Below are 27,123 nucleotides of genomic sequence, written 5' to 3'. Positions count from 1 at the left end.
ATGCAATGGATTTAAAGCAAGGACAATTATTATTATTACCTACCTGTTCAGGAGTTCCCTTCCAATGATCTTCTACATGTATGTGTTTTTTTAAATAGACTTATACTTGTAAAAATATTTTTTCTTCTTAGAAAGGTTAGGGATCCAATTTAATCAATTTAAATTTCCAAAAAAGTTCCAAAACACCTTTTTCATTCAGATACTGTGCATCTATTTATCATTGGGACTACCAATTTACATGACTTTTTTTTATAATTGATTATAATTAATTTTCTAGTTCTAAATATTTCTTCATGAAAGACCATATAAAATTTGTATTTTCTTGAACTCTTTTATAGACAAATTCCCATAAAATGAGTAACCCACCAATAATTATGAATCCACAGATCTGGTAGCTAGGATTTACACATGTAAAAGATTCACTGTGTACATCTGTTTAAAGAAACTGAAACCATCAGAAAATAAAACAAAAGTATCATGCATGTTTAGTTATCCAATTCTCCATTCATGCACTCTACCTGCACCACATATGCCTTGGTTTAGGAGGTCAAAATCTTTATGACATCAAATCAGCTGAAAACACTGGTTTTTTCAACAAATTGGGACATTTACATGATTTACATTTTGAAATAGGAAAAAAAAACATTTTTTAATCAAAACTTGTTACATTTACATTGTGTAAGAATTACTTTCCATTGTCAACAGGTGGTTTGTTGTTTAACGTGACGGTACCCAAATTGCACCTATTTTGACAGTTTTTTCATCTACGTTTTTTTATGATGAAAACAAAAATGTCCATTCTGTGTTTATTTTGTAGCCCTATCCTTCTTTATTATAAAGGTACACCAATTTGATTTTTATTCCATATGGAATCATAGAAAAATTGGTCTAAACTGACCTCCAAACCATCAATGATTCTGAAATGAGGAGTACCCAAATTGCTTCCATGCTTAAATTCACATAGTCAAAAGTCTAATAACAGAGCTTTTGTTTAATTTCTTTTAATATTTTGAACAATTGGATATTAGTCCATGCTTACTCTTCATTATTTTTTAAATGGATACTTGTAACATATTGTATTTGCTCATTTTAAAAAGATGACGTTTTGATGACGTCGCATGGCGACGTTTCAGTACATTTTGCTTTTTCAGTAAATACTTCATCTGTTGATAGATACTGTGAACGTTTTGTGCATTTAAATAGTTTTACCTATGTTGAAAGATGTGCTTAGTATCAAATCATAAAAAAACAAATTGTTTAGTCTCTAGAAAATCTTGTAGGATTTTCGCTGCTAGTTTTGCTAAATAGGTGCAATTTGGGTACCGTTACGTTAATTGTCATTAGATTAGAAGAGTTGTTATTTCTTTTATAAAAATTGACTATAAAGGGCCATTACTCCTTAAGGGGTCAACTGACCATTTTGGTCATGTTGACTTATTTGTAGATCTTGCTTTGCTGAACATTATTGCTGTTTACAGTTTATCTCTATCTATAATAGTATTCAAGGTAAAAACCAAAAACGGCAATTTTTTTTTTAAATTACCAATTGGGGGCAGCAACCCAACAACCAGTTGTCCAATTCATCTGAAAATTTCACAGCAGATAGATATTGACTTTATAAACAATTTAACCCTTTGACAGACTTGCTTTAAATGCTTTGGATTCAGAGTTATAAGCCAAAATCAACATTTTCCCCCTATGTTCTTTTTTTGGCCATCTTGGTTGGTTGGCTGGGTCACCGCACACATTTTTAAAACTAAATACCCTAATTAAGATTGTCCCTAAGTTTGGTTAAATTTGGCCCAGCAGTTTCAGAAGAGAAGATTTTTGTAAAGATTACAAAAATTTACGAAAAATTGGTAAAAAATGACTATAAAGGTCAATAACTCCTTAAGGGGTCAACTGACCATTTTGGTCATGTTGACATATTTGTAGATCTTACTTTGCTGAACATTATTGCTGTTTACAGTTTATCTCTATCTATAATAATATTCAAGATAATAACCAAAAACAGCATAATTTCCAAAAAATTACCAATTCAGGGACAGCAACCCCACAAATAGTCTGAAAATTTATTTCTCCATGTTTTGTGTCTCATATAGCAAGTTGAGGGGTTAAATGACACTGCCAAAAAAATTGGGTCATAAATATTAATGTAAAGTAGTGCTTAGGCCCAGCTGAAAAAGGTACGAAATTAGCACTTTGGAAGCTGTCAAAAGATTTCAAGACCCCCTATACATAAAATTGTCCATATTTTGAGTTAGAGCTGATGAAGTTTTCTTTAATTTTGATATAATTTGTCCCAAAAGTAGTACAACACACTGTAAAAATATAATTGATAAAGCGCAGGTGGGATTTTTTTAATTTTCTTTAATTGTTTTAAAGAAATGCACTACGGAATAACTAGATAGATCTTCACTTAGTAAACAATTTTACCCCACATAAGATTTGCTCTAAATGCTTTGGTTTCAGAGTTATAAGCCAAAATCTACATTTTACCCCTATGTTCTATTTTAGCCATGGCAGCCATCTTGGTTGGTTGGTTTTAAACTAGATACCCCAATGATGATTGTGGCCAAGTTTGGTTAAATTTGGCCCAGTAGTTTCAGAGGAGAAGATTTTTGTAAAAGTTAATGACGATGACGGACAACGACAGACACCGGACGCCAAGCTCACTTTTAATTTTAGTATCTTGGGTACAATTTGGAGTTTAGTATGGCATTCATAATCACTGAACTAGTATATATATTTGTTTAGGGGCCACCTGAAGGACGCCTCCGGGTGCAAGAGTTTCTCGCTGCATTGAAGATCTGTTAGTGACCTTCTGCTGTTTTCTGTTCCATGCATGGTTGGGTTGTTGTCTCTTTGACACATTCCCCATTTCCATTCTCAATTTTATCACTTGGCCCTTTGGGCCAGGTGAGCTAAAAAATTTGTAAGGGCGTGGAACCCAGTGTCTCGCCTACTCTTTCTGTTAATCGCAGGCTCAACAAAAATGAGGAAATAAATCAATAGAATATTCCTGTTGATATTATCTTTAAATTGTAAGAAGCTTCTGTCCACGTTTGGTAAAAATCCAGGATAGTTTATGAATCTAATACTGTTTAAAAACTGCAGACTAAATGTAATGTTAACTGGAAGAAAACTAAATTTCCTTCTAGATACTAGCTTTTGATCATTAACAAGCTTCTGTTCAAGTTTGGTACAAATCCAAAATAGTATAAGAAAGTTATTTAAATTTTAAAAAGTTTAACCACAGAGTGAATGTGTTGTTTCCTGGCAGAAAATCTAAGTCCATTTAAAAGTAAAATACTGAAAAAACAGAATTTTATTTTTACAAAATATACTTCTGGATACTATCTTATGATCATAAACAAGCTTCTGTCCAAGTTTGGTACCAATCCAGGATAGTTTAAGAAAGTTGTTAAAAATTTTAAAACTTTAACCACAGAGTGAATATTTGTGGATGCCGCCGCTGCCGTCGACGGAATGTAGGATCGCTTAGTCTTTTTCGACTAAAGTCGAAGGCTCGACAAAAAAGGATGTAATTTATATGAGTTAAGAACTTGATATATTCTAATTTATGATTTGCATATTTCCAAACACCAAAATATAATGAAATTTTCTTAATTTTCATAATCCATGCCATAAAACTCTGAAAATGTTAAAAGATAAACACATCAAACTGTTAGATAAAAATCAGCTGTTTTCAGTATAATTAGAATTTGACCAACTACACAGAGACACACTTTATATATTACATATCTATTAGCAGAAAACACCCATTGCTTGTGTATTACACTTACATCTCAACTCGTTCAACACGGATACCCCATGGATCCGTGCATTCATCTAAATTACCCTGTAAAAACATTTCATTATACGCACATAAAAGGGACCCATGTTTTGTACATATGTGATATTTTACATAGAATATTAAACATTAAATCCTTAAAAATACTTACAAAGGAGTAGGTCCGGTAAGGGCAGATTTTGGCCTCAAATTTCAGGTTCATCTAACGATAGTTAAACACTTAAGTGTCTATTTCAATTGATTCGATTAGTGTATGTGAAAGATTTTAACTGATTTAGTCATTAAAATCGCTCTGATTCAATCTTAAATATGAAAAATCTATCAAATATGCCAAAAAACGTCACTTTTCAGATGGTTTTTGTCAAAAATGAAAGTGGCCGCATCCGTGTTCATCCTCAACCTTTATATATGTTTTGTATTTTCATCAAATACAACTTACATTTCAATATTATGAATGAACACGAATGCGGCCACTTTCATTTTAGACAGAAACCGTCTAAAAATTAACCAAAATGCTAAAATTACACTTAAGTGTCTATTTCAATTGATTCGATTAGTGTATGTGAAAGATTTTAACTGATTTAGTCATTAAAATTGCTCTGATTCAATCTTAAATATGAAAAATCTATCAAATATGCCAAAAAACGTCACTTTTCAGATGGTTTTTGTCAAAAATGAAAGTGGCCGCATCCGTGTTCATCCTCAACCTTTATATATGTTTTGTATTTTCATCAAATACAACTTACATTTCAATATTATGAATGAACACGAATGCGGCCACTTTCATTTTAGACAGAAACCGTCTAAAAATTAACTAAAATGCTAAAATTTTGAAGATTTCAGTCATTTAGCATGACTTAATGATGCTAGAACGCGATACTTGTGCATTGTATTGTCAAAAACAGCTCACATTTATGTAGCAGAAGCATTTTACTTTCCAAAATATAGCTTAAAGATTACATTTTCACAATTTTCTAAAACTGCTATATTTTGGGGCCAAAAAGGGGTCTTACTGAACCTTCTCCTTTCTGATAAAAGATCAAAATTTTCAAAACAAATATGAACTAGGATGTGAGAATACTGAGGAGTAAAAATATCTGGCTTAAAGGAATTAATATTCACTGTTAATTAAAAGAATTTCTATTTTACTTTACATGACATAAGGAAATTGATATATAACAAGAACACATCCACGAAATCGCGGGCATTTGAAGCAAGGTTGAAAGTATGTATTATAAACTGTTGTGGGATGAATTTTTATAAAAACATATTATGCCTGGGGAATTTTAGGAAAGGTATCAAAAGTTATTGGTACTTGGAGACAGGACAATTCTTATAACCCATATCTTTTTTTTTCATATCCGCAATTTTTTTCTATTATTTTTGTGTTTTTCTGTATAATATGAACAGACATATACTATAATCTCATAATATATGAGCATTGTATGCAAATAAAGCGAAAATAAATGTCCTGTCCCCAAGCCAAGTAATTTTAACAGTCCTAAACTAAAGTCGTGTCTATGACTAAAAATTCTGTCCGATGACAGAAACAATATCCAGACGCTTATTTTTGTTTTCCTCCCATAATAACCAAAACAGAATCAAAGCCTTAAAGCTGTAAAAGCAATTGCTGCCATGTTAATGTTTGGGGACTTTTATTTTTCATCCACATATATACAAGAATTAAACCTGACATGAGTGTTGTCTAGTTAAAAGTAAGAAGGTTTTAACTTTATATAAATAAAAGACTTTAGCAGAAAGTCATTTTTAATATGTTTTATATTTCACAAGGAGACAACACATTTACCAGGCTAAAGTTTGGGTCAAATATACATGTGCTGAAACATATAACTCAAAAAGAAATCATCATGGATTATCCCCTGGTAGTGTTTGTAACTTCCTTGGCAATAATTTCCTTTATTGATTTAATTTTAACAATTTTCATTATTAATTTATATTTAACCATTAACACAAATGATTAAGATCGATTAAGTTAAAACATTTCAACTTTCCAGACGCAAATGTTAAAAAACGGGAAAGAAATAAAATATCTTACAAGACATAAACATGTAAAGAATAAATGTATATTTCAGCTTAATAAAAATATTTTCATAATGTTACTTTGTCATCATTTTTAAAACTAAGTTCCAAACATTATTGCTCAGTTGATATGTGTCCTTCTGATGCGGTACGAGCACAGGCACTTGTTTCTATCCATAGGAAGGTCGATTATCCATATAAATAGTTTTATATGGATAGTCGACCTTCCTATGAATAGAAACAAGTGCATGTGGGTACGAGATAACTACAATTCTCATGCAATCCTGAAAAGGGGGGTCATCACAGACAAACATGACATTAAATCGTTATCACTGAACTAGTATATATATTGTATAGGGGCCAGCTGAAGGACGCCTCCGGGTGCGGTAATTTTTCCCTGCATTGAAGACCTGTTGGTGACCTTAATTCTGCTGTTGTATGTTTTTCTATGGTCGGGTTGTTGTCTCTTTGACAAATTCCCCATTTCCATTCTCAATTTTATTATACGAACAAGAACAAACAGCTCTATGTTGCTTTGATATTTATCAATTTTCAGGAAACATTGCGAAAAATGATCTTCAATATTTCGAAAACATGTGAAATAAAATTGCTAACACGGTGGACCGTCGAGTGTCAACAAACGTAGTAGACTTGTTCACTGAAAAGACGAGGATAATGGTTTCATCTGACATTTGTTATGCAAACCCAGTTTTGATCATGATATTTAAAAAGACGTACTTTTTTTCAATCTATGTATTAATAAACTATTAATTCCAAATTGTAAATATCTCTTCATCTGGACCGACTTGGCATCTACTACGTTTGGACGGGTCCATTTCATTAGTAAGGTGATCGATAAATATTACAGAGTTTTGACAGAAAAGGAAAACGAACTTATTGTTATGTGTTTTCAACAAGGGTTTCGTTCCGCTAAATTATTTGCGCAAATAAAGTTTGTCTATTTTTAGATTACAAGTAATAATTTGACACTACGCATTAACCTGTGTAGTGATTTTGATTTTACGATAAATGTATGAATGAACAAGAGCATCTGACCTCTTAAAGAAACACAAATTAAACATAAAAAACCGTATTTATTAGGAGATAATTCAGTTAAATTTTCAATACTAAATCAACAACTGAAATGAATCCATATTTTGTTGAAACATCGTACGAACGGCGGAAAACGGAATCGCATTTATAAAAATGTACTTTTTTTCACTCGGACTTCTATGTTATTTGATAGTCAAACGGTTGACCCTTTAAATACAAAAATACATCTACAAGAACATATTCTGAAACTTCTTAAATCCACTAACGTTTTTTTTAAAGTTTCAAGCTATGTATTGAATTAGAAAACATACATAGGTGTTAAAGAATGACTGACCAGGAGCCTGTTTAACAAAATACTATGGCTTGATCTGGGCGGAGTCTCTGATCTGGGTCACAAAGATGGCCATACGCGACGGCATAAAAGCAATTGCTTTAAAAATCATAAGTGAGGATGACAAATGTGACTATGCATTGTACCTACATGTATAGGACACAAAGACCTGATGATGAATTTATTGTGGAAGGAAGAGAAGTGACACACAAAATGAGGTCTTCTCATTAAATAGTATAGATGTATCCACATTTTGCTGTTGTATGTTTTACCTGCATAACGTGACTGATGGTTTCCCTGTCTGACAAAATTTCACTGAGATTCTTTGTTCCAAGAACATTTCTGAGGGTAGTAGCGGCAAGAAGACGAGTTGACCTGTTAGAATCCTCCACGTTTGTTATTGACATGGCGGCATTCTGTATCCTATAATACACAACAGCATCAACTGCCACTGTTACAGAATCTTTCGTCAAAATCTAAATAACAAAAATTTAAGCTTTAAAATTTAGTGTGTTATACATGTTTGATGAGCATGCAAATATTATACACTTAAATTATACATTAATTATTAAATATATTCTAGGGTTTTTACTGATTTTACAGTACCAGTTATTAAAACATTCCAATATCATATCTTTTTTTTTTACTAAATCATGCAAAAGGACAAAAAATTTAGAAATAATTTTTCTCCATAGACCATTGTTTTCAAGAATAGTAATAAAAAGAGTCTTGGGTCTTTGTTTTATTTTCTTTAAATCTTTAGACCTTTTTTTTTTTAATTCTTTATCTATTTGGCCCATTATTCTCTAATCTTCATATGACCCCATTATTGTCTATTCTATATCTTTTTTAACTATTTTTCTCTATTTTTAATTTTTGTTTTGCACATAAGTCTGTGTTTATTGCTAATTATTCTACATTTTTTGGCCATTATTTTCTATTTTGTAAATTCCATCCAACATGTCCAATCCTCAAAGATCATCTTGCCAAGTTCAATCAACTATTAGAAGGCACTTGAAGAGTTCTGACTAGGGCTGTATTTATCAGCCAACTTTAGTGATACATACTTTACTCACATTGTGCATAATACATGTAACATTGTGTAATACTATATAAGAAATCTTTCATTTCATTTTTTTTTTTTTAAATAATTGTACAGCGTCACAGTATTTATTTATTCTATTGAAGATATCTTTAAATTTACAAGTCTTACACTTAACCCTTACAATGCAGAGGCTGTAACTGACGTATACAAAATACCGTTATTTGGCTCCAATGGCTTTCCATACTTTTGGAAGACATTTATTTCGAAGTATATGCATGTTATCTCATTCTTACACCTTTTATTTGCATTTTTCTTTCTTTAAATGTTCACTTTGACAACATGGAACAAAGGGAAATAACTATTTACTTCTTCTTGATTGATGAAGAAATTGTATAATTTGTCAACATGTAGAAAAGGGAAATAACTCTTTGCTTTTTCTTGATTAACGATTGAATTAATCAAGTTGCCAACATCGAGCAAAGGGAAATAATTATAATTCTAAACACAGCAATAGCAAACTATTGAAATAATCTATCTTATTAAAGAAAGGACGTAAAACATTGAAAGACTGCAGTGTTTGAAACTATCCATAATGCAGACAATCCAATTTAATGCTGTTTATTGTTATATCATCAGGAAATTGTGGTGAGGAATGTAGTAGATCTTAATATTATAATGTTACCTCTTGTGGGGGGACATCAAAAGATACTGTCCTCATGTCCACCTTCGTATAGGAATCAATACAGGGTATGATAAAAAATAGACCTATAAAGATAAAATAATCAGATATTAAAATAGTATTCCCTTACATGGGAGAACAGCAATATACATTGTTAACAATTCCACCATGTTTTTTTATGAAACTAAAATTACCAAGTATGCTATGAGTAGGAAACTATTTTTTTCAAAATAGCACTGTAGTGTAGATGTAGCCCAACATAACAAGGTGTTAATATGAAAAATACTAAAAAGTAAATGATTTTTGTCTGTTTAAGAATAAAAGTCTAAGATATATTCTTACACAGACCATGAACTAGTGGGCAAGACCTCAAAATGGTTAACAAACTAAGATGTACAAACAGAAATATAATTATATAGAAAAATTTGTGGTCTTTTGTAAGTAGTTCCTGTCAAACTAACTTAAGAAAACTAACCACTGAAAATTTATATTTAATTGTGAGTGGCTTGACCATGACCTAGGTGGCAGGGCCTTGAAACAGTCCTCAAACTGATATAAACCAATAGTAATTAAAGCAACTTTTTAGAATATATCATTGATCTATCACAAATAGTTCTTAACAAACTGAATTGAAAAATACAATTAAATCAACATCTCCCTACTTATCTATAACCAGATACAAAAAACTCTCTACTCAAAACTTTAATTGTTCTTTTTCAATTAAAATTATATTCTAAATTGTCAATACACAAGCACTTAAATTAGTGATCAGTAGTTTTTTTTCCAAATATCCTGAACTATAACTCCATGGTGAAAACATTAAAAATTAATTATCTTATAGGCAAAACAATTTCTTTTTGGTGTGGGTTAAAATTTCAGTACAAATGATATCTACTTTATCACAGATGCTTTAAAAGTGAGCTAGAACAAAACACTACTTTTGTTTTTAAACTAAAGAATTTGTTGGAATAAAAATTCTAAAATTATCTTTTAATGTCTTTTCTGAGGAGTTTAATCTCCCCGACCCCTTTTTTGTGTCATATTGGCTCCATTGGCAGTGTATTTCTATTTTACCTGGTCCCTTAGCACCACCAGAAACAAGTCTACCAAGTCGGAATATCACTGCTCTTTCATATTCTTGAACAACCTGAAACAAAAAAAATGTATGTTATAAAAAGGCTAACACTGTAATTTATTTTTCTCTGTTCATATATCCATATGAAAATGTACATATATGCATGATATGTTAATATAAAATTGAGAATGGAAATGGGGAATGTGTCAAAGAGACAACAACTCAACCAAAGAGCAGAAAACAGCCCAAGGCCACCAATGGGTCTTCAACACAGAGAGAAAATCCTGCACTATAGAGACTGGCTTCAAATGTCTAAAGATGCTGTATCAGATATTTTTTTATCCAAAATAAATACCAGTGAACTGGTTTGCATTCTATATTGTAAAGAACACAGATCAGCTTACTGGCATACATGTTTGACCTAAAACATCTATGACATATTTATGGTGACATATCCTGAAAACTACTTTAAAGCTGACATTCTTAAATACTACCAAATATACATTAACCATCATATAATTTAAGTGAACAATGAATTTTTTTACACCTTAAGCTTCTTCAAATTCAAAAAGAAAAACAGAAAACTGAAGACAAAGCAATGTTTGAAATGTTGTTATCATTCCAAAAATGGCAATGAGATGTGATTTGCAAAATTTAAATTAATAATGTAAATTTTCTTTCTACAAATGTACTTAACCTTGTAACAAATCATTCTTTTTTTTTTTTGGCCTTATTTGCAAAATATTTCATTATATCCCAAATGTTGACACAATTCTTCATTTCTGATTATTTCTACCAGAATCAATACATTCCATATACAAATTAATTTGTTAAGAATAAATGCTAACTACCATCAGTCAGTGGACATTCATTTCACCTTTATATATTAAAGTACAATGTCATATTAATTCATCATAGATTAGCTTACTAAAATCAATAACATATACATTCAATACATGCCTTTATTATATCTGATAAACACTGTCAAAAATATTCTCAGCAAAATGCAATTTAATTGAAATTTGAATAAGTTAAGTCCATAATCAACATTTCAATATCCATAGTATACTAGAAATCTGATGATCAGTAGTACATGTAGTTGTTTGTTAATGTGGTTCATAAGTTTTTTTTCTATTCTTGTTTTTATATAGATTACGACCATTGGTTTTTCCTTTTGAATGGTCTAAAACTAGTCCTTTTTGAGGCCCTTTATAGCTTGCTATTTAGTGTGAGCCAAGGGTCCTTATTGAAGACTGTACTTGGACCTATAACGGTTTACTTTAGGAATTGTGACTTGAATGGAGAGTTGTCTCATTAGCACACAACCAACATATTCTTATATCTACTGTTCAGTAACATATGCTGCATTTGCTTAGCTTTTCGATTCCCCTACATATGTTTGATGTCAGTCCTATAAATCAACTAGACTAAAAACAATTAGCCAATAAACTACTAGCACAAAGGACTAGCCACATGTTTGATTGACATAGACTTAGATCTTTATACTTTAAGAATGTTTCCTTATCTAAAAACTTGGGACTAACATGTCAACAAAATAATTTTCAAACAATTAGTAGTCTATCAGATACTTAAATTAGTTAAGACTTCCAGATCTTATTTTGTTCTAAACAGACATGACAGAATCATGTATATCAATTGAGTAATGCATGTACTAGTATATCCCCTTTCATGCAAAAAGTAGGATTTCTTTTCAACAAAAATTGAATATTTTGATTATATTTTTCCCAAAAGGAAATAAATCACTGAGTAGATCTAAAGCAAACCAAAAAGTAATTTTGCTTCCAAAAAAAGGTTTCAAATTTCACACCAACATTTACACTTTTGATGTATAAGAGTGCCTACAAGTAGTTATACATCTTGGATAGCCAAACTGATGGCCCCTTGGTATGACACTTAATGCCAAAGAGAATTCAAAGAAAATCAATAACGATACCTCATTAAATCTTTAGGGTAGAGTGTTTGGGTATAGTTCCTTATTGTTGAAGTACATACCTTTATACTTAAACACATAGAGAATGGAAACGTACAAATGATAAGTAGGATGGACAGACACCATAAGATATATCCACAACAACCAACACTTCCTCCTTCTGATCTGTCTGCTGATCCCACTGTAAAATAAACAATTATATTATAATATATATATATAAAACGTCTGAATAGTAGTCAACCATTTTACCACCAGGGCGCTGGATAGTTACGAGTAACGATACATGTAAACAATATACATAAATTATATAAAGGCCTAAAAACTGTACAAAACAACACCAATAACAGAAACAGGGAACATTAAATGTAATTATCTATAAATATTTTGAAAAACAGATTACATTAGATTCATCATTATAGTTACAGAATCGTAAAGAAAGGCCACAATTGTAACACTGCAACATAATACAAAATCTATCGATTCTTATATATTACTTAATTGAGTTTTCAAGTAGATTTACAATTCTGGAAGAGGTACAAGAGGGCTAGATTTTACAGAAATACCAAAATGTTATACTTTTTTTATTCTGCCTGAAAAAGTTATTAGGAGATCGAGTGCAGGCAATGATCACAATGATGAGGTGGTAGTGGATATATGTATAGATTATCGGGTTTTCTACACATTGATATTGTAAAATATCAGCTACGAGCCACAATGTGAACCTTTTTGCCGAGTGAGTGCAACGAAGAAGCTCAAAAGTTTCACATTGTGTCGAGCAGCTGATATTTTACAATTAATCTATACAAAGAAGTCCTGATTTTCTGTTTATCGTTCTATTACTGGTCATTTCCCTTTCCCTAAGACGGTTTTACGCTTGACGAAAGCAAGCTTGATAACGTCTCCTCTCGCATTGTGACGTCTCTGATAACTTCTCTCACATTGTGACGTCACTGATAATGTCTGGTCTCGTTTTGAAGCCTTGATACTTAAGAATTATGGAGTGACATAGCAGGGTGATATAGGCATAGGTAAGGATGATAATGTAAGTTATTATGAATTAATCTTGACATATTTATGTTAAAGACAGGACATTGTACAATGTTGTATTACAGTCAGTGATATGAAAAATGTCAATATTGTGTTCCTGGTGATTTTTTGTGTACAGTAAATAATGACAATTATAGGGGATCCACTATAAAACTATATCTCTCTGTTTGTGTAATTGGGTCATCAACTGGAGGGATATCACTCTATATCATCAGCAATCACCCTGATCGGCAGTTAATCACCATCGGCAAACACACTGTTTAGTAGCAATTTACCATTTGGTAGTAATTCATTAACAGCCAACAGCACCCTGTTTGGTAGTAATTCACCACCAGCAATCAATCTGTTTGGGGTTCCAACCATATGCCCATTCAAATCCATTGATAGTCAAAATAAAAGGGGGGTCCAACATCCAGAACCTCCCTCTGGATCCGCCAATGTGTGAAATGTATATGGACTGGAGTTTTAGAAATAAAGGGAACAATTGATGAACCCCTTTCCACTCTTAAAATTAAACAAAAATTGCAAGCTTTAAAGAAATTAGGATGAAATATGGTTGCATTGTCTATCCTTTGAACCCTCATCAAGAAAATACTGTTCCTTTTAATTTTCATTCATAACCGTTTAACATTTCTTTGTACTAAATCATTATATCATAAAATTTTAATTTGGAAATGGAAATTTCTATACTCCTTCCCTATCTCTATATATATCATTAATGGACTGACATCAACACAAATCCCTAGTGACCACACAAATGATTGAAATAATATATCAATAACATGGCATCATGAGGAATTATCATCTATTAACTGAGAACCAATTTCTAGACAATCAAGATAAAACAAAGTCTATTGACAGAACCAATGTCATAAATGGATAGTTCCTTTTAGATAGAAATGTCCTACTTTGCAATGTGGATTAAATACATCTCTAAACAATATTTAACATGGAAATTCTTTTTCTATCATGTATCTACATGTATCTAATGTTTTGTACTTTTTGGAAATCATTTACTGTTTATAAATTATAAAATAAATAGGTCACAGTCTTCTTTTCAAAAGATTGATGTTTGAGTTAAAAAAAAATGTATGCTGATGAAACAAGCTACTGCTCACTATTGATACCCCACCCCCAAACTAAAACTATTCAGTTAACAGGAAGTTGTTGAGTGATGAATCTGAAAACACATCACACAGTAAAGCTGACTTAATTATAAACCTTGAAACTAAATAAAGAAATCCTTGTATTGTAGTTCCTAACAAAAAAGTGATAAAAATTTTCAACTTCGGCTATCATGTGTAAAATGATACAAGTGTTCAGTAAACAGGAAGTTGTTGAGTGATGAATCTGAAAATGCATCAAAGGTAAAGCTGACTTATATAAAACCTGAAACCAAATTTCAGAAATCCTTATGATGTAGTTCCTGAGAAAGATGCAACTAAAAAAATACAAAGGATGGACAGGCCTAACTGACCAATGGATAGATGTACTGACGAAAGGAAGTACATGTATAGATGGATGGATGGACTGACGGACAGACAGATGGATGAACGGACGGACAGACAGAGGTTAAACAGTATACCCCCATTTTCTTAAAGTAGGGGTATAATAAATAGGTCAAAGATTAATTTTAAGGAATGATTCTGATGACCAATATTGTCACGCAAAAAAAAACACTTTATACCTGAGCTTTGTGACCTTAATATAATGACATATTAAGGCATCTATGTATTTTTTTCAAAGACAGGTGCCTGTGATAAACATTTGTCAGTTCATTTAGTAAACAATAAATGACCTACACCTTGTAACTGGGATTAATTTTATTATCTATTTAACCTGGGTCTGAATGAATTTTTTAATGGAAATTATTTTTCTGTTTTCATCTTTCATTTTGTACTTTTTCAAATTTCATTTACTTAAATTATACTTCCAAAGTATTGATCGAAAGTCACACAAATGTAACTATAAACACACTTAAAAACACATGTAGAATAATTGAAACAGCTTAATTTTGTTAAAAATCTCATGAAATTAACCAGCTGTCAAAATATGCAGTTTTCGCCAAAATGAAAGCAAACAGGTTAACAATTGTATTCTAAGTTTTACCATGATAATATAACTTAAGAGATTATAACAGTATGAAACTGAAAAGAATTTAGAAAAGTGGCAATTAACAAATCATAAGTCTGAAAAGAACAGACAATATACATTTGTAATATCACGTGCACTGATAGAGAAAAAAAATACAAAAACTTGTCTACAGTACACAATATAGAAGACTATATATATAAACATTTGAGCAACAAAATCCATTAAAAAACCAGGAGTAAATCTATTTTCTTACACATCATGCACATAGAGATAGATTTTGCTCCAAGTCATTTGAATATTAATTATTTGAACTATTCTCAAAATATATGTTTTATTTAAAAGTAATCATTTAATTTCTATTTATATGATTTGTTGATACTACTCAATGTCTCTTCTAGGTGTCAAAAGAAACCTGACATTTTCAAATATCACATCAACAAAAGTAAATTTTTGTAATAATACTTCACAGATCTAGAGTATCACTTAAATTTATAAAATCTTGGAAAGTAAAAACTAAACAATGCCATAAAGTTTACAAGATCACATTTGTAAGATTTCATTCTCTGTTAACTCAATATCCTATATTTTTTTTTAATTCTAATTTAAATTTGTCTAAAAACAATACTCACTTGTTTATCTATGAAAAATTGACACAACAAATATTGTCCTAAATCTTATTTCATCATCTACTTGAACAGAAATCAATTTGCAATAAAACAACAAATAGTGATATGAAATGGCATGGGATCAATTAATTCATAGAACTGTTGATATAAAGAGGCTCTACATCTGGTCATAGACAACAAGATTAAACTTAAGGGGGTCAATATGGGGCCTCAGACAGCAAAATGTTTGATCTTTCAGAATCGGGCAACAAACAAAGACTTTAAAGTCCCTCTATAATGTCTATTTCACTGAAGTGAAATAAAAAAAAAAAACTAAACAAGAAAGCAACATGCAGTTCTTCTTTAAATCTTGCATTTTTGCATATAATTTTTGTAGTATACTACTATTAGACACTGACCATTCATCTTTAGTGATAAGGATGTTTTTTTTCAATAAATTGTTTGATTCTTAATCTCTGGGGGAAAAAGATGTGTTTCATTTAATTGAAAATGAGAAGAAGAAAAATAATACAACAAAATTAAGATACCGTATTCAAAATCTATTCTTGTTCCTGAATGATATAGAAAATATATGTTGTTTGTTCAGTGAACACCAATAAATCTGTCCAAGCCCCCCCCCCTATTGTGATGACATGATCATAGTCTATAATTAACTAATCACTCATGCATACAGCTTCTGTTCATCCATGATATCTTGTTTCAATTTCAATATTGTATTGCATCTATCAATAACATATTTCTTTAGTAATTGTGAAGTCATCCAGAATAAATCTATTCTGTTCAGAAAATCCACTGACAATCACTTTATATACTAAAAGATATTTTTCAGATATCTTTCAAATGATGATACATTTTCATGTAACAAAAAACTATTTGTTCAAAATTACTGGAGAGAAAAATCTGTAGACTTACAAATTGTTTATATAATTACCAGCAGTTATATCTTAATCTCAGTTCATGAAATGTGTAACAGTTAAATCTTAATGATAATTGTGACTTCATAGGAAGAGTGAAGTGAGTTAAGTTCCAAAAATGAGAAAAAAGAATTACAAACAACTTTTTTCGGCATTTCTTCAATACTGAGTCACAATAACCTACCAGTTGAATGAAAGCCATGAGTTTCAAATCTTTTCACACCAAATCTGTTCCTTAAGTTGTAAGCTGATTCCACTGTCACATCAGCTGTGTCTATAGGTAGTTTCTCTTGTTCAAAATAACCTTGACCTTGTGAATTAGGCTGTGTCAAATCAGCAGAAGACTCATCTTTAACAAATGGAAATCTATCACTATTTCTATATCTACTCTGGTCAGTAGGAGTTTCTTTTTTCAAATTAGTAGTCCCTAAGATGTCTTGTTCCAAATAACCTTGACCTTTCATGACAGATTGTGTCCAATCAGATGTTGACTGGTTTGTTACAGATGGAATACTTGGTTCAGTATAAAAGGTATCTTCCATCTGTCTTGGTTTACTTTGAATTTTGTAAGTTTCCAAAGAAGAACTTTCCTGTCCTAAGTTTTCATGATCATGCATGGGTTGCCATGTCCAGTTATTAGACGGGTCAACCTGTACTGGAACAGGGGGAACTTTCTGTTCACTATAAAATGTTTCCTCTCGTTGTCTTGGTCTAGTTTGATGGTATTCAGTTGTTCTAACAGGTATGTTTTCTGAAGCATTTGTGTCAAATATTTCCTTAGTGGAAAATTCATCATCTAAATCCTCCCAATTGTTTTCAAATTTATTCACATTTACATAGGTCACATAAGGGTTATCACCATGGTTACCATTATGTTCCTTTGGTATCCCCACACTTTGTAAACCCTGAACTAGCCCACTGCCTTCACGAAAAACTGGAAGGGTTGACCCATGACCAGAGCGAACATTCAAAGCCATGTTGAATTCAAACTAAAATCCTCATCCACAATCCACAACATCAAAACTTGTATCTTTTTTAATCCACCAAAAGAAATAGTTTTGATGTGGTTCACTTACTCATTAACACAGTTCACTCTTGTTTACAACATATTCAGGTCATTTTCTATAGACAATGTTAAATATCTCCAAATATAAATGAAATAAGATATTACTTAGAGAATTTAAAATACCACTACTTATTTAAAATGTCACACATTTTGAACTTGAATGTATTTAAATGCAACCATTCATGACTTGGATAAATTCAACAACGGTGTCTGAGAGAGGAATCAATTCAACATCCTAAGATTTGTCTAAACACTTTCTCTCACTTACAATTATTGGTTTTCTATCTTTTGTTAGATAACCCTACATGTAATTATTTACTGTTTTATCCATAATTAATTACCTTACATGGTTTATTTTACTATAAAAAGAATGATTGTCATGGGTGGCTAGTTTTGTTTATATTTTCCATATACACACTACAGTATGTATTTTGTATTCTAATTAAGAAAATAAGGTTTCCAATACCTAAATCATGCATCCTTTTCTGCTGAACATAATATTCCCTTACAAATTTGCATAATGACTAATTTGATAGAATACAAAATAGTATTTATAAACAATTTGGCTTTATTAGGTTCATTCAGGTATTGACAAAAAACAAATGGACATGTACAGAAAGCTTACACCCCAGTTCTATTGTTATACTTCATAGTTTCTATTTTTGAAACAAGTGTAGATCTTAGTGTTACGAATTACAATAGATTTTGACCACAGGGTGTGACGAGCAGGGTTCCTGGAAAACCCAGCTTCTACATCCCGCAAACAAAGTCCATTGTTATTCGTAACAATAGAAATTGATCATTCTTAAATAGCATGAACATAAAAAATTACTAATAACATTCACTACAAATTGTTTCAAGATATTAAAAAAAAAATTATTTTAGGAAATTCCAATAGCGAAAAAAACTAGAGGCTCTAAAGAGCCTCTGTCGCTCACCTTGGTCTGTGTGAATATTAAACAAAGGAAGCAGATGGATTCATGACAAAATTGTGTTTTGGTGATGGTGATGTGTTTGTACATCTTACTTTACTGAACATTCTTGCTGCTTACAATTATCTCTATTTATAGTGAACTTGGCCCAGTAGTTTCAGTGGAAAATGTTAGTAAAAATCTACAAATTTTATGAAAATTGTTAAAAATTGACTATAAAGGAAATAAATAACTCCTTAGGGGGTCAATTGACCATTTCGGTCATGTTGACTTATTTGTCAATCTTACTTTGCTGAACATTATTGCTGTTGACAGTTTATCTCTATCTATAATAATATTCAAGATAATAACCCAAAACAGCAAAATTTCCTTAAAATTACCAATTCAGGTGCAGCAACCCAACAACGGGTTGTGATTTATCTGAAAATTTCAGGGCAGATAGATCTTGACCTGATAAACAATTTTAACCCATGTCAGGTTTGCTCTTAATGCTTTGGTTTTTGAGTTATAAGCCAAAAACTGCATTTTACCCCTATGTTATATTTTTAGCTATGGCGGCCATCTTGGTTGGATGGCCAGGTCACCGGACAATTTTTTTAAAGAAGATACCCCAAAGATGATTGTGGCCAAGTTTGGATTAATTTGGCCCAGTAGTTTCAGAGGAGAAGATTTTTGTAAAAGATAACTAAGATTTACGAAAAATGGTTAAAAATTGACTATAAAGGGCAACAACTCCTAAAGGGGTCAACTGACCATTTCGGTCATGTTGACCTATTTGTAAATCTTACTTTGCTGAACATTATAGCTGTTTACAGTTTATCTCTATCTATAATAATATTCAAGATAATAACCAAAAACAGCAAAATTTCCTTAAAATTACCAATTCAGGTGCAGCAACCCAACAACAGGTTGTCCGATTCATCTGAAAATTTCAGGGCTGATAGATCTTGACCTGATAAACAATTTTACCCCAGTCAGATTTGCTCTAAATGCTTTGCTTTTTGAGTTATAAGCCAAAAACTGCATTTTACCCTATGTTCTATTTTTAGTTGTGGCGGCCATCTTGGTTGGATGGCAGGGTCACGCCACACATTTTTTAAACTAAATACCCCAAAGATGATTGTGGCCAAGTTTGGATTAATTTGGCCCAGTAGTTTCAGAGGAGAAGATTTTTGTAAAAGATAACTAAGATTTACGAAAAATGGTTAAAAATTGACTATAAAGGGCAATAACTCCTAAAGGGGTCAACTGACCATTTAGGTCATGATGACTTATTTGTAAATCTTACTTTGCTGAACATTACTGCTGTTTACAGTTTATCTCTATCTATAATAATATTCAAGATAATAACCAAAAACAGCAAAATTTCCTTAAAAATACCAATTAAGGGGCAGCAACCCAACAACAGTTTGTCAGATTCATCTGAAAATTTCAGGACGGATAGATCTTGACCTGATAAACACTTTTAATCATGTAAGATTTGCTCTAAATGCTTTGGTTTTTAAGTTATAAGCCAAAAACTGCATTTTACCCCTATGTTCTATTTTTAGCCATGGCGGCCATCTTGGTTGGTTGGCCGGGTCACGCCACACATTTTTTAAACTAGATACGCCAAAGATGATTGTGGCCAAGTTTGGATTAATTTGGCCCAGTAGTTTCAGAGGAGAAGATTTTTGTAAAAGATTTCTAAGATTTACGAAAAATGGTTAAAAATTGACTATAAAGGTCAATAACTCCTAAAGGGGTCAACTGACCATTTTGGTCCTGTTGACTTATTTGTATATCTAACTTTGCTGAACATTATTGCTGTTTATAGTTTATCTCTATCTATAATAATATTCAAGATAATAACCAAAAACAGCAAAAAATCCCTAAAATTACCAATTCAGGGGCAGCAACCCAACAACAGGTTGTCGGATTCATTTGAAAATTTGAGGGCAGAAAGATCTTGACCTGATAAACAATTTTACCCCACGTCAGATTTGCTCTAAATGCTTTGGTTTTTGAGTTATAAGCCAAAAACTGCATTTTACCCCTATGTTCTATTTTTAGCCATGGCGGCCATCTTGGTTGGTTGGCCGGGTCACGCCACACACTTTTTAAACTAGATACCCCAATGATGATTTTGGCCAAGTTTGGTTTAATTTGGCCCAGTAGTTTCGGAGGAGAAGATTTTTGTAAAAGTGAACGACGACAGACGACGACGACGACGGATGACGGACGCCAAGTGATGGGAAAAGCTCACTTGGCCCTTCGGACCAGGTGAGCTAAAAATAAGCATCTATTTTGAAGACAAAAATAATTCTTTAATTACTCCTTTCTTGAAAGTAATATTTTTATTCCAGTCATTTGTCTCTATTCTAAAGCATTGATCTATTTGTTTTAAAAAGGGGGATTCTAACTCTCTTTATTTTCTTAGGTACCAATTTCCATGGTTTGAGGAAAACTTGCAAATTCGTGGATATTTAATTTTGTGGTTTTGGCAGACTCTTAATTTTTTTTTTTAGAGATTTGTAATTCGTTTAACAATTAAATTTGTGTTTTTCCTGTACCCACGAAATCCACGAAAATTGGTATCCAACGAAAATTAATGAATCCACAGTAATTTAGAATAATTGTGCAAGAAATGGATGATTAAAGTGATGAACATTTATGACAACCTTTAAATTCACAACTCTTTAACAATATGAATATAAATCTTATATTAAAATCCAAATATATATTGAGAATAAAACTTCTATGGTTGACTTACTTCCTAAACTATCCCCTTTAAGGATTAGTTGTCTACTAGATGTTAATTCAGCCATTTCAATTTTTAAATGTTACTAATGTTTACATCTTGTGACTGTTCTATAAATAGATATACATGTTCATGTATTGTTGATAATCAATATTTACCTAAATAAAGGCTAGATATATGTTTATTTATAAATAAGAAAATTGGCCAAACAAAAATACAGAAATATTAATAAGCATAATATATAAATGCAGAATTAATCTTATCATTCATGAACAAATAACTAAACATTGCTTAAAATATTCAAACAATTAAAGGCCCGAAGAAAAGCCTGTTACCCTTACATTTATACATGTACATGTATATATATTAAACCCAAAATAAAAAAATCTAGCATGAATTTGAGCCTAACCTTGAAGTAATTGCAACAGAATATCTTTATGTTTTAATCTATAGCATTATACCCCAAGTATACACAGAAATAGTCCCATAAATCTGACTTGAAGACAACTAAAAATTCATGATTTTAAAATTCCTATGGAGATTTGCATTGATATGGGAGATAACTCTGCAAAAAAGGCAAAAATATCAATAAAAATTGATACAAAATTATAATTTTATACCGCTTCTTTTCTTGATATTTTAGCCGTCTTTATAGTATAACAAAGAACTATAAAGGTGGTTTCATATCTTTTAACAAGCTACAACCTAGACTTCATAATTTATTAGTTAAAACCATTTATTAAATTTTGCAGCATGTCAAGGTAAAGAATCTTAAATTGAATAAAACTAATTAAGCATATATTCTTCTTTTTGTGGTTAAAAGTTTCTTTAAACAAGGTAGATGCTGAACAAATATAATTTACAGATATAAACATTTCTAAATATTCACATTATTTTTCAAAATGGTCACTAAGCCATAAATTTGCAATTTCTTTACTGAAATATGTGCTAAAAAAATAAAAATACCCGTAACACTTCGGTTTGGTACATTTCATGAGCAGAAGATTATATAATATAGACAAATATGAACTTATAACCCAATCAAAGTATCACTATCATGTTTTACATGAATTTTAAGTAATATAAGATCAACCAAAATCTGATAAAAAAGACTCATTTTGGCAGAGTTATCTCCCTTTCCAATGTTAATTACCATAAGAAATTAAAAATGCAAAATTTGAGTTTTCCTCAAGTTATAGATTTTATGGGACTTTTTTCGATGTATTTTTGGGACTAATGCTATAGATTAAAACTAAAACATTTTCCGTTGCAATTAGTTTGGGGTTCAAATTAGTTTGACTGGACTTAAGTATGACTATAAACTTCTTAATCAACCCAAGTCAATATAAAATTGAAAATAATCAGATCAAATAGATATATTTCCCTTTGAATTCCCAAAAATTAGTTCTTCATTCCTGCAGTCAGTTAACCATAGTTTGAAAGTAGTCGGTCGATATGATATTCTTCCATTGAGTTAAAATTAGACAACTTTTTAAGTTGACCCTTGATGTCTTGAGAGCCTTTTTTTCAGCAAACATTTCATTGAATATAACTGTCACTGTGTCATTTCATAACCATGTTCTCATTGACAAGTATTAAGCATGTTTAACAGAAAAGGCAAGATTAGATAGCTTGCTTGGTGAAATTCAATATTAACAACAAAAGATATCTGCCTCACATTAATTAAATCTTCCATAAAGGACATCTTGTGGCAAAATATGTTAAAGGTGAGTCTTATTCAAAGAGGAAATCTCAAGGTACAAAATAGTTAAAGAAATTTTTGCTATTTTTTTTTTTCACGATATGAATTTTGAAAGAATTCATGTAATATCGAATATATACTATATTTGAAATATATAACAACTACAACCTTTAGATTATTTAAAAAAATAAAAATGGAAAATGGAAACACAACAAAATTCAAACTTTTCCATTTCTTCAAACAACGTGAGCTTACTAAATGAGTTCAATTAAATTATCAATCAAATTATTTGATAGCCTAATTATACATACATGTATATAAACAAAACAATATTGCTTTGGAAGAACTCTGCATGATTTATCTAAGCAAAGTTGCCAATTGTGTATTTTTTTTTTTAATTTCTTTAATTTTATAGAACTCGATCTGAATTGACAAATTGCAAATAAAAAAAAACATTAAAGTTCTGTGGTTTTCATTCACAATACATAAAACATGAAATATTACCTTTCAAATTCTCAATAACTGGATTGACATTAAATTCTCTAGCTTCTATAGGCTCAACAGTTGAAGCCATTTCTATCATGTTAAAATAAATTTATATACATTCACAAATATATATGTTTGTATATACCAATGATATTTCATAATGAAAAGACTCACTTTATAGTTGTGATAGCTATAGGTAATTATATATATACAAAAGATATTACCTTGGTAATAAGAAAATTCATAGAAAATCAATAAATTGGAAGACAGGTGCGGTTTTTATACATGATTATAATTTCACAAAAGGTTCTACTAATGATATACATGATATAGGGTAAACTAAAATTATTGGTGTACTTTCCTGCCAACTTATATGTCTGTTTATTAAATATGGTGCATGTATAATTAATTTGTCAAAAATTGAATGTATATCCTATAAGCTGTACTAATGCTTTTGAAATAAAGTATTATTATTATTATTATTATTATATACATATGTACCAGTACACAACAAAAAAATGTGGAGAGTTTCGCATTGGCAATCATATCAAATCTTCTCTTTTTATTTACCATGGACATTTTGGTTAGGCATTGTTAAACAATCATTTTTGACTATAGTCCAGAAATTGTTGGTTAAGGGCATACGATACAGTTACAGGGGAGGTAATGACATTGCTAAAGTAAAATGTTATTTTCAAGACATCAAACTGTGACATATCAGGGAAAATGCTTTTACGATTGATTTTTATGATTTATACAGATCTAACTTGAAAACAATAAAATGGCATTAGGTTTGATTACCTATGAAGATTATTTGTACCAATTTTAATTAAAAAGTCAACATTGCAATTTTTTTAAATTGGAAAAATACATGTATACCTAAAAAAAAAATGCTATTTTTTCCCTAAATTTCTGAAACCGTTAAAAATTTATTATTTTCAAAAAACTATTGTACATATTAAGAGCATATGTCTGCAAAGAAGATTTTTATAATGTATCTACAAAAATCCGCTTGTGTTTATCTGTTGAAATGAAAATAAAAGTTTGGCGTATCTACACATGTATATCCAAACTCCAAAGGATAAAAATGTCAAAAAAACTGAAATTTTAAGGAAATGTCTAAAATTTCGACCCCTTTTATACATGAAGGTATGTTTTTTAATTCATATTTGAATTGCTTAGGTGAAAAATAGCTTGTATTCAAATTTTCATTAAGAAAACATTTTGGGATTCAGAAACTGTACTTAAGCATGTTAAGCATTGCCAGGACTGAGGGTCTAGATAATTTCACAACATCTATGTAGTCTTTTGTTATTTATTAAAAACAAATATCATTCTACCTTACCTTACCTACCTACCCTTTTTTCTCGCTCAGGAGGCAGCGACATGTAGGAAACATAAGTATATATACATGTACATGTACATGTATATTCGATCTCAGTGTTCCAACAATCCTTCTATAACTGTCCATAGTAATTTTAATTTAATGCAATACATGTATATGCATTTTGGGATTTTTTCTTAGTACTTATCCTATAACTGTACAAGTACAGGCCCTTATAGAATAAACTCCCCCTTTTCAGAGATATATACCAGTATATGCAACAATTTTTTACACAAAAACTCACATGGTTGATAATCATCTATTTTTGTTTTTTTCCGAGTTGAACCATCAAAATCAGCCATGTTTTTTTCAAAGGTAAATCAGTCAATGATCAATGATGATAGCTAGACATATATAGATAAAGTAAACTGTACTATCCATGGTGAAGTACCTTTTATTTTACAAATTCTAGATCACATGAACACTTGGATATTTTAAAGGACGGTTGTTGTGTCCTATCATAGGATGTGGTCATATGAATATTAATATAGTGAATTATAGAATGTTAAATGATTTGCATACATTGTGTTATATCACTTATAATATTTGAACATGTATTGAACAGTCAGGGTAAGTGAAATGTTATTGTTTATGTACACTTATACAGTCAGGGGTGCTACTTAAACAAGTGATTTCAGTATCACCTATTTCAGTGATTTTTTATATTCAGTTATCACCTATTTAAGTGATTTTGGTGTTTTCTTTGATCTTCAAATGCTATTTTCATTGATTTTCCATATTTTCACAAACTTTTCTATAATTTTCCTACATAAATCAATTATCCCTTTATCTTTGGATATCAATTTCACCAGTGCGCTTGGGCAGTAAGTTAGTGCACTAAAGCTTTTAAAAGTACCCTTGGGAATTGTTCTGTTATCAAATATTCATTAACTACTCTTACTATCAGACAAAGGTCAACAATATTAGTTGACCTGATTGGTTTTCTTTAGAATTGGAATGATTTATTTTAAGGTTATGTCCTGATCTACAAATTATTTCAGTTTTTGCATATTCAAATAAACTGTAAAAACTGGCAGGCTTATCAAGCAAATGACAATTTCTGCATGTACATAGTTGTTTTTTCAATGGAATTCTGGTCTTTTTACCAATAAAAAAATCAAGCTTGTGGGAGAAATATCCAAAAAATGTTATAAACACTTATTGAAGTGCTTAAATTTTAACTTCTCAAATTACTTGTTTCAGTGATATTGAAAAGTCTGTGCGAAAATTTTTAGATATTTCACAGCCAAAATCACTCAAAGAAGTGATTTTGAAATCACTTGTTTAAGTACATGTACCACCCCTGACTGTTATATACTTATATCCTATTTTACAATTTTTCACCATCATTAAAGAAAAAAATATATGACATCAACATGTACAGCACAATCATGGATACATGTACAATGTATGCATGTCATTCATCAATTTCAACTATTCACAAATCTTTGAAATGTATCAACAACAACAAAAAAAAAAATGTAATTATTCCTTACAAAGCAAGCATATGATAATGCTACAACCATGACAACCTGTTTGTACTTTCTTCAATATTTACAATTTTCCTACATTATAAACATTGAAATTAAACATGTTTATTTCACTCTCAAAATTGTATTTAATTATTACTAAAAAATATTCCAAATCAATAATATACATTACAATTTATAACAGTTGCCTAGACTCAATTTCAACTATTGATCCATTTAAGCAAAACCCCTTTTTTACTAAAAAATTGTAATTAAAATTGAGAATGGAAATGGGGAATGTATCAAAGAGACAACAACCCGAACATAGAAAAAACAACAGCAGAAGGTCACTAACAGGTCTTCAATGTAGCGAGACATTCCCGCACCTGGAGGCGTCCTTCAGCTGGCCCCTAAACAAATATATACTATAGTTCAGTGATAATGAACGCCATACTAATTTCCGAATTGTACACAAGAAACTAAAATTAAAAAAATACAAAACTAACTAATTGTTAATTTAAATTTAAGCCTATCTATATGCTTTTACAAAATGTATAAACATGATAAAGTACACGGGTAACAGTTTCCTGCTTGAACAATTTTGAATATTTTCAAACATTATCTACAATGATCTATGTAGATTTGAATTTTGACTGAATGCATATTTTTAATAAT

The 27,123-nt window shown here is 30.7% G+C and overlaps 2 protein-coding genes across 6 annotated transcripts in view; both read right to left on the bottom strand.

The window, feature by feature from the left end:
• LOC143063080 (band 7 protein AGAP004871-like) overlaps positions 1 to 25,373 on the bottom strand; it is a 31,991-nt gene extending 6,618 nt beyond the window's left edge. The window contains exons 1-6 of one of the 5 annotated variants that reach the window (XM_076235019.1): positions 16,854 to 17,823; positions 12,051 to 12,169; positions 10,037 to 10,109; positions 8,966 to 9,048; positions 7,511 to 7,714; positions 3,807 to 3,862 (exon numbers count right to left, since the gene is read on the bottom strand). In XM_076235019.1, the coding sequence (XP_076091134.1) occupies positions 3,807 to 3,862; positions 7,511 to 7,714; positions 8,966 to 9,048; positions 10,037 to 10,109; positions 12,051 to 12,169; positions 16,854 to 17,646 (1,328 nt within the window). In that variant the 5' untranslated portion in view covers positions 17,647 to 17,823. Of the gene's footprint in view, positions 1 to 3,806; positions 3,863 to 7,510; positions 7,715 to 8,965; positions 9,049 to 10,036; positions 10,110 to 12,050; positions 12,170 to 16,853; positions 17,824 to 21,419; positions 21,518 to 23,613; positions 23,686 to 25,223 lie in introns of those variants that run through there. The other 4 variants (XM_076235021.1, XM_076235020.1, XM_076235022.1 and 1 more) reach the window with 4 other exon arrangements.
• The window catches only part of LOC143063079 (uncharacterized), a 151,381-nt gene that overhangs the window by 41,249 nt on the left and 83,009 nt on the right, over positions 1 to 27,123 (bottom strand). The gene's annotated exons all lie outside the window — the stretch shown is intronic.

The sequence above is a fragment of the Mytilus galloprovincialis genome, chromosome 2, assembly GCF_965363235.1.
Source record: "Mytilus galloprovincialis chromosome 2, xbMytGall1.hap1.1, whole genome shotgun sequence".
Classification (NCBI taxonomy): Eukaryota; Metazoa; Mollusca; class Bivalvia; order Mytilida; family Mytilidae; genus Mytilus; species Mytilus galloprovincialis.
Note: the sequence above shows the minus strand (reverse complement) of the source record. Positions and strands in the feature narration are given on the sequence as shown.